General features: G+C 36.3%; 2 protein-coding genes across 2 annotated transcripts; both read right to left on the bottom strand.

The window, feature by feature from the left end:
* Nucleotides 1-629: 629 nt before the first annotated feature.
* LOC21395535 (CBL-interacting protein kinase 2) lies at nt 630-2,566 on the bottom strand. Its single transcript, XM_010088765.2, has 3 exons — nt 2,512-2,566; nt 941-2,079; nt 630-813 (listed from the first exon to the last, which is right to left on the bottom strand). The coding sequence occupies exons 2-3, from the start codon at nt 1,776-1,778 to the stop codon at nt 695-697; spliced, it is 957 nt and encodes a 318-aa protein (XP_010087067.2). The 5' UTR covers nt 1,779-2,079; nt 2,512-2,566; the 3' UTR covers nt 630-694.
* A 2,492-nt stretch (nt 2,567-5,058) lies between these two features.
* On the bottom strand, nt 5,059-13,513 carry LOC21395533 (uroporphyrinogen decarboxylase). Its single transcript, XM_024162436.1, has 6 exons — nt 13,281-13,513; nt 12,676-12,797; nt 12,201-12,311; nt 11,894-12,082; nt 11,386-11,511; nt 5,059-5,705 (listed from the first exon to the last, which is right to left on the bottom strand). Exons 1-6 carry the CDS (start codon nt 13,375-13,377, stop codon nt 5,190-5,192), a joined length of 1,161 nt encoding a protein of 386 aa, XP_024018204.1. The 5' UTR covers nt 13,378-13,513; the 3' UTR covers nt 5,059-5,189.
* Nucleotides 13,514-14,073: the final 560 nt, after the last annotated feature.

Genomic DNA, 14,073 nt, shown 5'->3' with positions numbered 1-14,073 from the left:
AGGAATTAAAATCTGTAGATATACCAAAATCATGTAAGAAGGAATGTAAAGCAAAAACGACAATAAATGCAATGTGTACAGAATATCTCACTCAATACAAAATTTGAGAACCTCACTGATTAGAAAACAAAACAAAAATCATGTAAGAAGGAATGTAAAGCAAAAACGACAATAAATGCAATGTATACAGAATATCTCACTCAATACAAAATTTGAGAACCTCACTGATTAGAAAACAAAACGCTTTAACACTTTTGGCTTCACTCATACATGCATGTACAAATTATCTTACAAGTAAATCACAATTGAAAAACATCAAATAATTTATATTAATAAGCTTGGGTCATTCTGCTAAGAATTTCACAAGTCAACAAACTTTTAAAAAAAAAAAAAAAGAAAAAAGGTGAGCACAATCAAAATTAAGAATGTAGTTACGGAGATACCATTCCTGTTGTAGTGACAGCTAAATTTTGTTCACCTTGCCATGCCCAAACAATGTCTTTTAGAGCTGGTCTTATATCATTTTCCATTATCCTTTTGTACTCCAATGTATCACCACTAGATTTCTTTACCTCAACCAGATGAAAGGAAGGAGTGAATTCATATATCTCAGCTTGAATTGAAATTGTTCCTTTTCTGCCTTCCTTTGAACCCTCCATTTTCAGACACCCTTTGTCCTTCTTCACTTTCAGCCTCAGATTCCTAGCAACTTCCTCCAATTTTGACACAATCGACGAGGCGGGGCGTGTTGATGTGAATTGTACCGCTTTCTTCTCATCATTCTCTGTGAACAAACCGGAGAGATCGAATCCGCTGGAGAGGGAAATGATGCCAAAAGCATTCAAATTAGTAGGTTTGGTTAACTCTTGTGTTTCCTCTAGAGTTGCATCACTATTCTCACAATTGCCAAAAGTATCAAATGAAGCCAGTTCTTGGGTACCTGTTTTGCTTCTGGTGGCTTGAGAGTTGAACACTTTTCTGAACCATGGATTTTCCATTATCCTTGCAATCAAAATCCTCTTATTCGGGTTAGGATTTAGAATTCTTGATAGAAGCTTGCGCGCTTCGTGTGAGAACCAGTTGGGACACTTATAGTCTGCCTTGCCTATTTTCTTGTACATTTCCATAAGATTTGAATCATGGAACGGCAAATAACCAGCTAAAAGGACAAACAAGATCACCCCACAAGACCAAATGTCAGCTTTAGCCCCGTCATACCCTTTTCTACATAAAACTTCAGGAGCTGCATAAGCAGGAGTTCCGCAAACCGTATGCAGCAAAGCATCATGGCGCCTAGACTCAACAAGCGCACTTAACCCGAAATCAGACACCTTTAGATCTCCATTCTCATCCAGTAGCAAATTCTCGGGCTTCAAATCGCGGTGATAAACGCCTCGGCTGTGGCAATAATCAACAGCACCGATCAGCTGCTGAAAGTACTTCCTTGCCATATCCTCTTTCAGCTTTCCTTTGGCTACCTTGCTGAAGAGCTCACCACCTTTGGCAAATTCCATAACAAAGTAAATCTTTGTTTTTGTTGCCATTACCTCGTAAAGCTGCACTATATTTGGATGATTGACCTTTTTCATAACAGATACTTCTGTCTTGGTCTGATCAATTAGGCCAACTTTCAAAACTTTTTCCTTGTCTATCACCTTGATGGCCACACTTTGGCCAGTTTCAATGTTCCTAGCATGGTAAACTTTTGCAAAGTTTCCTTTGCCCAAAAACTTCCCTACATCATATTTCTTCATCAATACATTCCCCTTATTTTCCATCACCAAAACTTTCAATCCCACAGCAAGTAATAACAATGTGTGATCTCCTGCAACTATGGATATGAGTTATTCACAAGGCAGGAAACTTTTGTGGCTGAAGAGCTAAATCATCTTTAGCCCTTTTGCGGCTTTAATTTGCATTTGGTCGCGGAGTTTGATCGTTTTGTTGCGAGTTGCGTCTCCAATCTCATCAAGATCAAATGAGGGAAGCTCAGATGTGATCTTTATTTGAAAGAATTTGGTGAAGGCACTGTAGGCTTCAAGCACATCTCGCTGCATTCCTCGGTGATTATCTTGTGCACTACATGCGGAATGAAAAAAAGAAAAGGAAAGAAAATTGAAGAATTCAATAATATAAATGCGATTATAAATTCCTCTACGCTTATGTTAGAACCAAAGAAGTACTAATATAGTGGATTTATCATCAAGCTAGTGATTAATAAACGGTCAAACACAGAAAAGGAACTTGGCCAACATTGTGATTTGTGCCATACATCCAAATTAAACTACCGCACTCAACAAGAACCATTGGTCGTACTATACAAATTGGTTTGTTTGTGAAAAATGTAGCTTTTATAAGAACTCAAATTGCTTGGTTTGTTTCCCAAACTATGACTATGTAATTGTCATAATTCAAATAGTAAGAACACTCAAAAAGAAATTGTATAAGCCAAGAGAGAATTAAGATGGTAATAAAAATGAGAAGAAAAAAAAAATAAGAGGAAGAAAATACCTTTGGGGAAGAGGAAGAGCCTCTGGGAGAACAGAACGTTGAAAGGAGAAGAGAGATGTGAAAGGCATAGAATAGAGAATAGAACACAAAATAATATATGGGTATGGAGGTTCTACATCCAACTATAAATAATCATTAAAGAGTTCAACTTTTTTTGTGTGCATTGAGAAGACAAGCATGCTATGCATGGCCCATCTGAGGCCCTTTAACCAACTCATGTGAGAGGTACACTTGAATAGAATGAAGGTAGCAGAAAAATGTAAAAGATGTCTCCTTTTCTTTTTCTTACTTTTTAATTTGGTGTTTGATTTGAAGTTTATGTACTTTTCATTTGAGGTATTACGTTGAGGGTTCTTTTGGAATCAAATCAAGTTATTACCCAATTAATGGCATTTACTTGTTTATTGTTATCTCATATAAAAAATTTTCTTTTATTAATCAGACTTTATCTTTTTGTTTTTGGTTGGACGGAATGGAATAGAAAAGAATATAAGTACTATGTTTGGTCGGTTTTGGAATCAAGAATAGCCATTTTATTGGAATGATTTTTTGCTCATTTTATTTTTTTTTTGAAGTTTACTTGAAGATTTTCCATTGTTGGGTGGTGTGATAGTAGGTTTGAGTTCGAAGAGCAGGCCAATATATTTTCAGGGATTGTTAATTTCCAGATTTGAAATTGGGCTTGAATATGGCAAGAATTGGTGGTGCTTATTTTGGGTGTGGTTTATATATATATATATATATATATATATATATATATACACACACACATACTTGCCAAAAGAAAAGAAAAAGAAAAGGTAAGGGTAATTTTGTCCAAATAAATTATATCTCATTCCATTCTCTAATATCTATAAAATCCCAAATCAAACACATATATATCCTTTCTTTTCTATTTTATTTCATTACAATTATCATTCTACCAGTCCAACCAAACTTACCCTCAAATGAAAGCTAATTCAAAAACTTATTCCGGTTAGATATTATGTAGTGCCTCTTCTTTTCTCATCAAAAAAGAAAAAAATAAAAGTAGATATTAGTATGTTACCTCGTTCTTTTCATAAACAATGAAAAAGAAACAAAAAAAAAAATGATAAAGTAATGATAATCTTCTTTTATCTTTCTCATCTAACGTTCATTTTATTTATAGATATTATATGACCCACCCACCTCCAATACTGCAATTTCCTCAACCAACTTTCTCTTTCACAAGCTTTTTCATATTAAATCAACAATGGCCCTTATATCTCTATTTTCTTTTCATCGAGTAATCTAATTTAATATTTTAAGGAAAAAAAGTAATGTCAAGTTTTCAATAGCGTCCATAAATTGGCATCTTTTTCTTTAACCAATAATTGTTAATCCCACACTTGTTAGTAGAAACATATACTTCACCTACCAAACCCTTCAGTACTTCAGCAATTGCTGGGCTTTATACTTTTAAAAAAAAATTATGTCACATCTTAGTGTTGTAGTGAATTTAGATATGTTCTCATTTTTTTGTCTCAATAACTGTTCCTCTACTATTTATTTGCCATATAATTCAAATTAAGGAATTTGAGTCAAAATTTAATTTGAAAAACAACCACCAAAACAAAAAAAATAGAACAACAAATCTTAATTCCATTGTAGGCAAGTAGCACTATTCAAGAGCTTTTTTGAAAGATCAAATCTATGTTTAGGAAGAAATTTCTGTCCCTTTTAAGATAATGTTCGTTTGCTGTTACTTTAAAATATACTCTTAATTTGATTTGGAAGAAATAAAATGAGTTGATTAGGAATTAAGTAGTTTTATTATTAGGGTTATTTTAGTAAATCAGGACAATGATAGCAGAAACTGCTGTGGAAAAACAACCCTTAACATGCTTCTTAAATTTTGCTGTGAGGCGATAAAAATAAATTTTGTTAAACACCCTAACATGCTGTAGCTTCTTAAAAAGTTAAAAATAGCCTCTAAAAATAATGCTAAACGGCCGTTTATCTTATATATGAAAAATAAAAGGATGTTCCATCCTACCTAATAGAGAGAAAAGAGGAGGGGAAGAAATTTTGGCATTAAGTCGAAAAATGGTTTGCGTTTCTTCTGACTTGGAAAATGTTTGGACAGAGCAACAATATGAGCTTGACATTTTTTCATAACTTTATGACTTTATGTCTTGCGTGATTTAGATCAGAAGCCAAGTTTAAGTTTTTAGATTTTTAAATTTGCAAGTTAAAAATAAGATGCTTTTTTGGGAAAGAAAAAAGAAATCAAAATGAATGCAATCCCAAACTCCATAAAAGCTTGTCAAGCATTCCATTTCTACGAGTGTGTGTATTAATCAACAATCTATTTAGAGAGATGCCAAAGATAAACGTGATTCTTGTAGCGGTCACTCTCCATGGTTGATCAACCTACTACAAAATACTTACTGATCATCGGTCCGAAAAACAGTCCTGAGAATATTCAAACCTAAACTCGTACCTATCTTTCTGTGGAAGAAGCGAAATTCGACAGAAGGGCTTTACTAGTCAGTTAAAGTGACCCTCATTGACAAGAAAACCTCAAATAATCAAAATTTGGGTTACGCGTTATCCATCTCGTTTGAATTTTTCCCGCCCTAGTTAAGAGCTGTACATGAATGGAACTAATAGTTACAAAGAAACTAAGAAGAAATTGAATTAATCTTGAATCTGTTTCAATATCTGATTCCTTTAGCAACCTCAAAAAAATGTGCAACATTCTCCTCAGGTGTACCTACTACAATTCCATGGCCAAGATTCAATATATGTTTTCCCCTGCCGGCTTTCTTCACAGTATCATTTATTCGGTCAGTGATGAAGTCCTTTGAACCGAAAAGAACACCAGGATCTATGTTACCTTGCACCGCTATATTCTGTCCTAGTCGCCTCCTACCTTCAGCCATATCTACGGTCCAATCCAAGCTAACGACGTCAACTCCTGTCAAAGCCAATCTCTCAAGCAAGCCCCCAGAGCCACTTGCATAAAGGATTAAGGGGATATTTGGATGGGTTTTTCTAACCGTATCCACAATCTGCTTCAGGTAAGGCAGACTGAACTCCTCAAAATCCACAGGGCTGAGTTCTGTGGCCCATGAATCAAAGATTTGAACAGCTTGAGCTCCATTATCCGCTTGGTACTGAACATACTTTGCCATGGAAGTAGCAAATTTCTGAAGCAATGCATGAAGCACCTGAAAGGGGAACCAGATGTACACATAAATAAAAGACAGCAAAGACGTAAACGATTTCAAATTGAAACTACATAAACCAACGGATTTTTGGTCTCAAATATTATCAAAAGAAGCAAATGGACAGGCTGCCAAGTTGGTTGGAGGTTGGAACTCCAAAAAACATACAATAATTAGTGGGTGGGATATGACTCTAGCTACAAGCTCTTAGCAAGATTCAAGGTGGGTAAGAATAAAAATCTAAATTAATCGTAAAATGCAATAAAGGGCAAAGGCCTCGTTCAGTTCTCCGATTAGAGTTTTCAATTCCAGTTTGCTAGTAAAAAGCTCTAATAAAAAGTCACATCTAACTTTTTCTGTTACAGTAAAAAGTTCTCACAAAAGTCACATCTCAGCTCGAATTGAAAACTTAAATCGGAAAACTGAACAAGGCCTGAATGATCTAGAAGACAATTTAAACCTGTGGAAAATCAGAGAAAATATTCTCTGAGATTATGGCCAGATATTGACTATGAATAGGCTGATTGTGTATAGCTGTGAATATTTGTAAACTCAGAAAGAATATTTGTATTCTAGGAAAGTAGGCTGATTAGCTTATTTCAGGAAAGTAGAATTAGCTTGTTTCCTTTTCTCTGTTTGTTTCCTTAAATCAATGATTGTGTTTTTTGATTTAATGGAATTGTATTACCTATAAAGTGTATGATACAGTAAAATAAAAAGTATTCCCCTCATACATTTTTTGTCTCTGCCTTTTTCTTCCGTGTTCACTGTTTTTTAATTTGGTATTAGAGCAAACCTATTTTCTTCCTGATTCTTCTTCTTCTCCTTTTGTTCTCCTCTTCCTTACCCCCAATGTCAGAAACCTCTGCTGAGTCAAGCGGAAAACCCACCTCAGAAGTCACCCCTATTTCAAACCCGTCAAAAACCATAGGGACAACGGAGTCTCATTCCGTTCAAATTACCACCATCCGTGATAATTTCCTACGTTGGTCGTAGTCGGTTTGTATGTATATCCGAGGTCGTGGGAAGATTGGATACTTGACTGGGGAAAAGAAGGCTCTTGCAAAGAGTGATCCGGCATATGCTACTTGGGATGCCGAGAATTCCATGGTGATGACATGGTTTGGTTAATTCGATGGAGGAAGACATTAGCTCTAATTATATGTGCTATCCAACTACACAAGAGCTATGGGAGAATGTGAATCAGATGTATTTGGATTTAGGGAACCAATCCCAAATTTTTGAGTTGACTCTAAAACTCAGTGAAATAAGACAAGGAGAGGATAGTGTCACCAAGTATTTCAACTCTTTGAAATGGATATGGCAGGACCTTGATTTGTTCAACACCTATGAATGGAAGTCTGCTGAAGATGGTCGCCATCACAAGAAGGTGGTGGAGGATAACCGAATTTTTAAGTTTCTTGTAGGTCTCAACATTGAGTTTGATGAAGGGGGAAAATCATAGGATGACAACCACTACCACCTATTGGTGAAGTATTCTCAGAAGTTAGGAGGGAGGAGAGTCGGAGGAATGTGATGCTTTCCTAGAAGGGGCCGAATGCTGTGGTGGAAGAATCTGCTCTTGCTGCCGTGGGAGAAAACTCAAGTAGGCTGTACCAGCAGAGAACAAGTGATCAGCAAAGAAGTGAGGATGGCTGGAGCAAAAATCCGACATACCAACGTCAAGACAAATCTCAACTTTGGTGTGATTATTGCAGCAAGCCCCGTCACACCCGGGAGACCTGTTGGAAGATTCATGGCAAATCGACAAATTTGAAAGGATCCAAGCTCGGTGAGAAAACTGGATATGCAGCCTCCAACACAAAAGAAACTGATCCCAATCCCTTCACAAAAGAACAAATGGAGCACCTCCTTGCACTGCTAAAATCCAATTCCTCATCTGGCACTCCTACTGTGTCTATTGCACACACAATAAAGAAATTACTAGAATGAATGCTCTATTGTGTTTCTCAGCACCATGGATAATAGATTCTGGTGCTTCTGACCATATGACTAATTCCTCAAATTTGTTCAATTCTTATATCCCATGTTCTGGTAATGAAAAAGTTAGAATTGCATATGGGACTTTCTCGTCAATTGCAAGTAAAAGATTAATAAAATTCTCAGAAAGAATAGATCTTAAATCTGTTCTTCATGTTCTAAAACTTTCCTGCAACCTCTTGTTTGTCAGCAAATTATCTAAAGACTAACTGTCAAATTACATTCTTTGAATCCCACTATGTTTTTTAGGACCAGAGCTCGGGGATGACGATTGGCAGTGCTAGGATGGTAAATGGCCTTTACTATTTTGAAGACAATCTACCTAGGAATAAAAAAGCTCAGGGCTTGAGTTGTTGTGTTAGGTCTTCTTCTATTTATGAACAAATTATGATTTGGCATTACCGGTTGGGTCATCCCAGTTTTTTTTATCTAAAACACTTGTTTCCATTATTGTTTATGAACATTGATCCTACGGTTTTTTATTGTGAAAGTTGTTTAATGGCTAAAAGTCATCATAAAACTTATGTTCCAAGGTTTTATCGTCTCTCAAAACCTTTCTATCTCTTTCATAATGATGTTTGGGGACCTTCTAAGATTACTACTATTTCACAAAAAAGATGGTTGAAAAGATATTTGGGGACATTCATAGATGATCATACCCGTCTTTGTTGGATTTTTTTGATGAAAGAGAAAAGTGCAGTTGAAAGTGTCTTAAAAAATTTTTACAAAATGATTGAAAATCAATTTCAAACAAAAATAAGCATACTACGTTCTGACAATGGAACAAAATATTTCAATAGTAAAGAACAAGGAATTTTTCATCAATCCTCATGCCATGACACCCCACAACAAAATGGAATAACTGAGAGAAAAAATAAGCATTTACTTAAAGTTGCTCGTGCTATAATATTTTACATGAATGTCCCAAAATATCTTTGGGGAGATGCAATTTTAACTTCTGCATACCTAATCAGCAGGATGCCTACACGGGTTTTACAATACCTCACCCCATTAGAATGTCTAAAAAGGGGGTTTCCAGATTCAAGACTAAACAATGATTTACCCTTAAAGTCTTTGGGTGCACAGCTTATATCCATATAACTAAGAGATCTAGGTCTAAATTAGATCCTAGGGCTGAGAAATGTGTCTTTGTTGGGTATGCCCCAAATCAAAAGGGCTATAGGTGTTTTAATCCTCAAACAAAAAAGTACCCATGTGACCATGGATGTTACCTTTTTAGAGAATATTCCTTATTTCACCAAAAATTCCCTTCAAGGGGAGGAAATGGAAAGGAATGAAGACAATTTTTGGGAGAAATCCGAACCTTTACCTCACATGATTTTTGATACTCTTTATCATGTTCTTGATTCTAAGAAGACCAAAACTGTTAATGATGAATCTGCCGTTGTTCCAATAGAAAAAGAAACACTACTAAAGGATCAAAATCAGAATCCTAAACCCGATCTTCTAGTTTATTCTAGGAAGAAAGTCTTCGGGAGAAATAAGGGGCATTCTACCATCGCTGCACCAAATCAATCGAAATCCTCGAGTACTGGAACTGAGTCCGTTACAGGTAACCTTTCTTCTATTCCTACTTTAACACCCAATCCAGATTATGATATTCCAATAGCTCTCAGAAAAGGAACCCAAGCCTGTACTAAACATCCTAGCTCTCAGAGCATTTACTTCTAATATTTCTAAACTTGTTGTGCCAAGAAAAATTCAGGAAGCATTACATGATCCAAATTGGAAGGCAGCAGTGATTGAGGAGATGGATGCTTTCAGGAAGAATGAGATTTGGGAGATAGTTGACTTGCCGAGTGAGAAGAAAACAGTTGGGTGTAAGTGGGTTTTTACAGTCAAGTGTAAGGCTGATGGCAGTATAGAGAGGTACAAGGCTAGACTTGTTGCAAAGGGTTTTTACACAAACCTATGGGATAGACTATCAAGAGACTTTCGCCTCAGTTGCTAAAATCAACTCTATTCGTATCCTCCTGTCTCTTGCCGTCAACTCTAATTGGCCGCTACACCAACTAGACGTGAAGAACGCATTTCTCAATGGTGAACTCGAACAAGAAGTTTTTATGAGTCCTCCACCAGGTTTCGAAAAAAGGTTCAGAGAAGGTAAAGTCTGCCGCTTAAAAAGATCTCTATATGGGCTCAAGCAATCTCCAAGGGCCTGGTTTGAACGCTTTGGTGAAGCAGTGAAGCTGCATGGATATTGCCAAAGTCAGGCAGACGCCACCATGTTCTACAAAAGATCAAAAGAGGAAAGGATAGCTATTTTGATTGTTTATATTGATGATATAATCTTGACAGGTGATGATAGCTTGAAACTAAAAAATTTGAAGGAAAGATTGGCAGCTAAATTTGAGATTAAAGATCTGGGGTCGTTAAAGTATTTTCTTGGAATAGAGTTTGCAAGATCCAAGGAGGGCTTATTTGTCAACCAACGCAAGTATGTTATAGATCTTAAAGAGATAGGGATGCTCGGTTGTAAGAGTGCTGACACACTGATAGAACCCAACATGAAACTACAACCTACTGAAGCTGATAAGGTGATCAACAGGGAACGTTATCAAAGATTAGTTGGAAGATTTATATACTTGTCACATACAAGGCCATATATTGCCTTTGCGGTTAGCATGGTGAACCAATTTATGCATTTGCCCGAGCCAGAACACTTTGAAGCAGTATACAGGATCCTGAGGTATCTAAAAGGAACTATAGGAAAAGGGCTGCTTTTCAAGAACCGGGAACATCTACAGACTGAGGCTTACACTAATGCAGATTGGGCTGAGAGTATAACTGACAGGAGATCCACTTCTGGATATTGTTATTTTATTGGAGGAAATCTGGTTACATGGCGAAGTAAGAAGCAAAGTGTAGTAGCTAGGAGTAGTGATGAAGCAGAATTTAGAGCAGTAGCCCATGGTATATGTGAGATAATTTGGATTAAAAATTTATTGGTAGAGTTGAAGGCGCCTACTTCACTACCGATGAAACTATACTATGATAATAAGGCTGCAATCTCAATTGCTCATAATCCGGTTATGCATGACCGGACTAAACATGTAGAGGTTGACAAACACTTCATTAAGGAGAAAAATGATAGCGGACAAGTTTGTATGATTTATGTCCCGACAGTTGAGCAAGTTGCTGATGTGTTCACGAAAGGGGCTGTATTCAAAGCAGTTTGAAATGATGACGTGCTATGGAAGATATTTTTAAACCAGCTTGAGGGGGAGTGTGGAAAATCAGAGAAAATATTCTCTGAGATTATGGCCGGATATTGACTATGAATAGGCTAATTGTGTATAGCTGTGAATATTTGTAAACTTAGAAAGAATATTTGTATTCTAGGAAAGTAGACTGATTAGCTTATTTCAGGAAAGTAGAATAACTAGCTTGTTTCCTTAAATCAGTGATTGTGTTTTCTGATTTAATGGAATTGTATTACCTATAAAGTGTATGATACAATAAAATAAAAAGTATTCCCCTCACACATTTTTTGTCTTTGCCTTTCTCTTCTGTGTTCACTGTTTTCTGATGAAACCATTACGCAGAAAACCCCAGATGATCACCGTGAAACATTGAACAGTTGTCTTGTTATATCCTCACTGTTTTTTCATTAGAGTGACCTCACATGTTCGGTAAAACTAAAGGCAGAGTCACAAATTACCTTGGGTTGAGAGAATGCTAATCTCTTTATTTTTGTAAAATGCTTAGACGAACCACCTTCAACTACATAAGACGCCAGGGTGAAAGGAGCGCCAACAAAACCAAGCACTGCTGCCTGATTATCTACCTGGAAAAGTAAGGATATGGTGTTGGTATGTCAGTTGGTTGAGGGACAAAAGATATTTAATGTTCATCAAATACAAGAGAAATAACATCAAATTCGTAATTTAACTATCTAAACATTGTTAATGATTTTAAAGGTCTTGAAAACAGCTCTACGAATCACAGTACACGGAAGCTACTTTGTTGTCTTATTTAACAGTTTTCTTCGAAACATCAAGAAACATTTTTCAAAAACCTTTTTGTCGTAATCAGGACCAAGCCATAGTCTCTCGATTTAATCTGGGTATGGTATGTGCAAAAATTCCTTTACGAAGTTGCACATGATTGAATTAATATAATTTGATACCCATACATGAAAACTAAAAGGAGAACAAGCTCAGTAGAACCTCTTTTCGCAAAATTGTCAGCGCTTCTCCAACATAGGGAACTGACTCTTCGGGAACAAATTCTCTCACTTGGTCGACATCCTCAGTTGTCTGTAGAGGATTGAATATGACGGGACCCTTACCCTTCACAATGTCAAATGGTATGTTCATCCCAGAAAGAGGGGTTAAAATGTCCGAAAACAAAATGACCTGTCATAAGTTGACATAAAAAGTTAGAAAATAAAGCAAGACGGCGAAGCAACTTATACATAGATTAAATTAATAAACAAAAAAAACCAGAAATTTGGATCCCACAAAAACATCTTACCCCATCAGGTTTAAAAACCTTCCAAGGCTGCAACGAGATCTCCACTACAAGGTCAACATTTTCCGATCTTTCGCGAAATGAAGGATGCTTCTCACAAAGAATTTGATAACTCTGTCATGATAAAATCCCAATAGGTCAGACTCCAAGGTAAAATACACATAATATATGTATACATGTCCAACACGCTATCCACTAGCCACAAGATGTCCCTAATGTTTTAAAGTGAGTTCCTATCCAACACTTCATGAAACTCCTCATTGAAAAGAAAATCTAAGGCCAGATTGGGTTTTTGGTTTCTTTCACTCCGGTGCTTGTTACAAGTTATCACAATTATTTCTCCAAATCAAGGTTCCCAAACAGAATATATCAACAAGGAATCCACCACAAGGGAGAAAAAGAACATATATTCCTGAAACATGAAATACAAAGTACAAACAATAATTGATGAAGTTCAAACCAAGCAATAAAAACCTGCCTTCATGTACCTCCCTGCTTGCCTCATGAGCCAAACGGGGGGGCGTTCAACATCTTCCCCGCGAACCGCATTAAGCAATAGCGGCTCTGCAACAGAGGCAATTTTGGGTTCTGCCACAGTCCCTGAACATGGTTTTTTTTTTTTCCATGAATTAGCAGAAAAGCTCAAACTAACAAATTCCAACCTTAGATCCAAATCAACATACACATACTAAAATTAAACTCTTGACAGCTAATATGTGATGAAGACCGTTGAATTCCTCAAGCTTAACAAGTAAGCAACCCGAAAGAAGACAGAATTACACAGAGCAATCTCAATAGTATAATTTCAAGATTGTTTAATGTAATCAATAACATCAATTGAGTTCGAATTCTTTAAAAGTCAGTATGTGCATTGATATTACTATGACTCCCTGTTTGGTCACCTAGAAAAAACGGCAAGAAAGAAATAGACTTGCAATTTCCCAGAAACTGGAAACAAGTAAACAGGACGAGAAGGCTCATTACATTACTATCCAAAAATTTGAAAAACCGGAAAGCCATTTCTAATTAACGACAAGAAATCCATAAAAACAGCGAAAGAGGCATATTGGAAAGAGAAATTACCTCCGAGGGAACAGTGGAATCGGGGTTTGGAAGCGAATCTGGATCTTGAAGAGGAAGCCAAAGAGAGCACGGAGTTGTAATTGTAGACGCACGACATCTTTGGAAGAGAAATTGGAGAACTCAAGGTTTGAAATATGAATTTCCGTCTTTGTCTCTCTCTGTCCGTCAGAAACAGAAGGAGAAGAAGATGAAGGGAAGAAGATGAAGGAAAGAAGAAATATGGGAGACGATGATAAAAAGAAGATAAGGAAAGGAGCAGAAAATCTCGTCGATAGATTTCCACAAGCCCACTGATCTTTGCCACCTCAGCTAAATGCATGTAGCACGCGGCCCACTTTTAACATGTCACAGCGACTTTATATTTGTACCCGTATATTTAGGCCCCGTTCACTTCACCAATTCGAGTTTTACTACAGTAAAAAACTCTCATAAACAATCACATCTAACTTTTTTACTACAGTAAAAAGCTTTCACATAAAATTACATCTCAACTCGAATTACAAATTCGAATCAGCGAAGTGAACGGACCCTTTTTGTTTATTACAAAAATTCTACTTGTGTTGTCGTTTTCAAAAGATTATGTCGTTTTTAAGTTGGTTTCGTACTTTCACTTTTTCTAAACTTAGGCGACTATCTAATAAAATGAAATTGATTAAATAATTTTTATTTTTATTTATAGAGAATGATTAGGCAGTTATTTTTTATAAAAAATATTATTTTTAATCGTTTCGTAATCATTTTGTAAATAAAAGTTTTTCAAAAGTTATTTCGCTTATAAAACTTCTCTCTTTCC

The sequence above is a fragment of the Morus notabilis genome, unplaced genomic scaffold, assembly GCF_000414095.1.
Source record: "Morus notabilis unplaced genomic scaffold, ASM41409v2 Scaffold65, whole genome shotgun sequence".
NCBI classification, from domain to species: Eukaryota; Viridiplantae; Streptophyta; class Magnoliopsida; order Rosales; family Moraceae; genus Morus; species Morus notabilis.
Note: the sequence above shows the minus strand (reverse complement) of the source record. Positions and strands in the feature narration are given on the sequence as shown.

What these genes read in the sequence shown, in the direction of transcription:
- LOC21395535 (XM_010088765.2), bottom strand. Translation starts at nt 1,778, where the DNA reads ATGGAAAATAAGGGGAATGTATTGATGAAGAAATATGATGTAGGGAAG. An exon ending in AGCCACCAGAAGCAAAACAG is followed by an intron (nt 814 to 940) that starts GTACCCAAGAAC and finishes TTCCCTCTCCAG; the next exon opens with CGGATTCGATCTCTCCGGTT.
- LOC21395533 (XM_024162436.1), bottom strand. Translation starts at nt 13,377, where the DNA reads ATGTCGTGCGTCTACAATTACAACTCCGTGCTCTCTTTGGCTTCCTCT. An exon ending in AGGTTTTTAAACCTGATGGG is followed by an intron (nt 12,083 to 12,200) that starts GTAAGATGTTTT and finishes AACTTATGACAG; the next exon opens with GTCATTTTGTTTTCGGACAT. An exon ending in TGACAATTTTGCGAAAAGAG is followed by an intron (nt 11,512 to 11,893) that starts GTTCTACTGAGC and finishes TTACTTTTCCAG; the next exon opens with GTAGATAATCAGGCAGCAGT.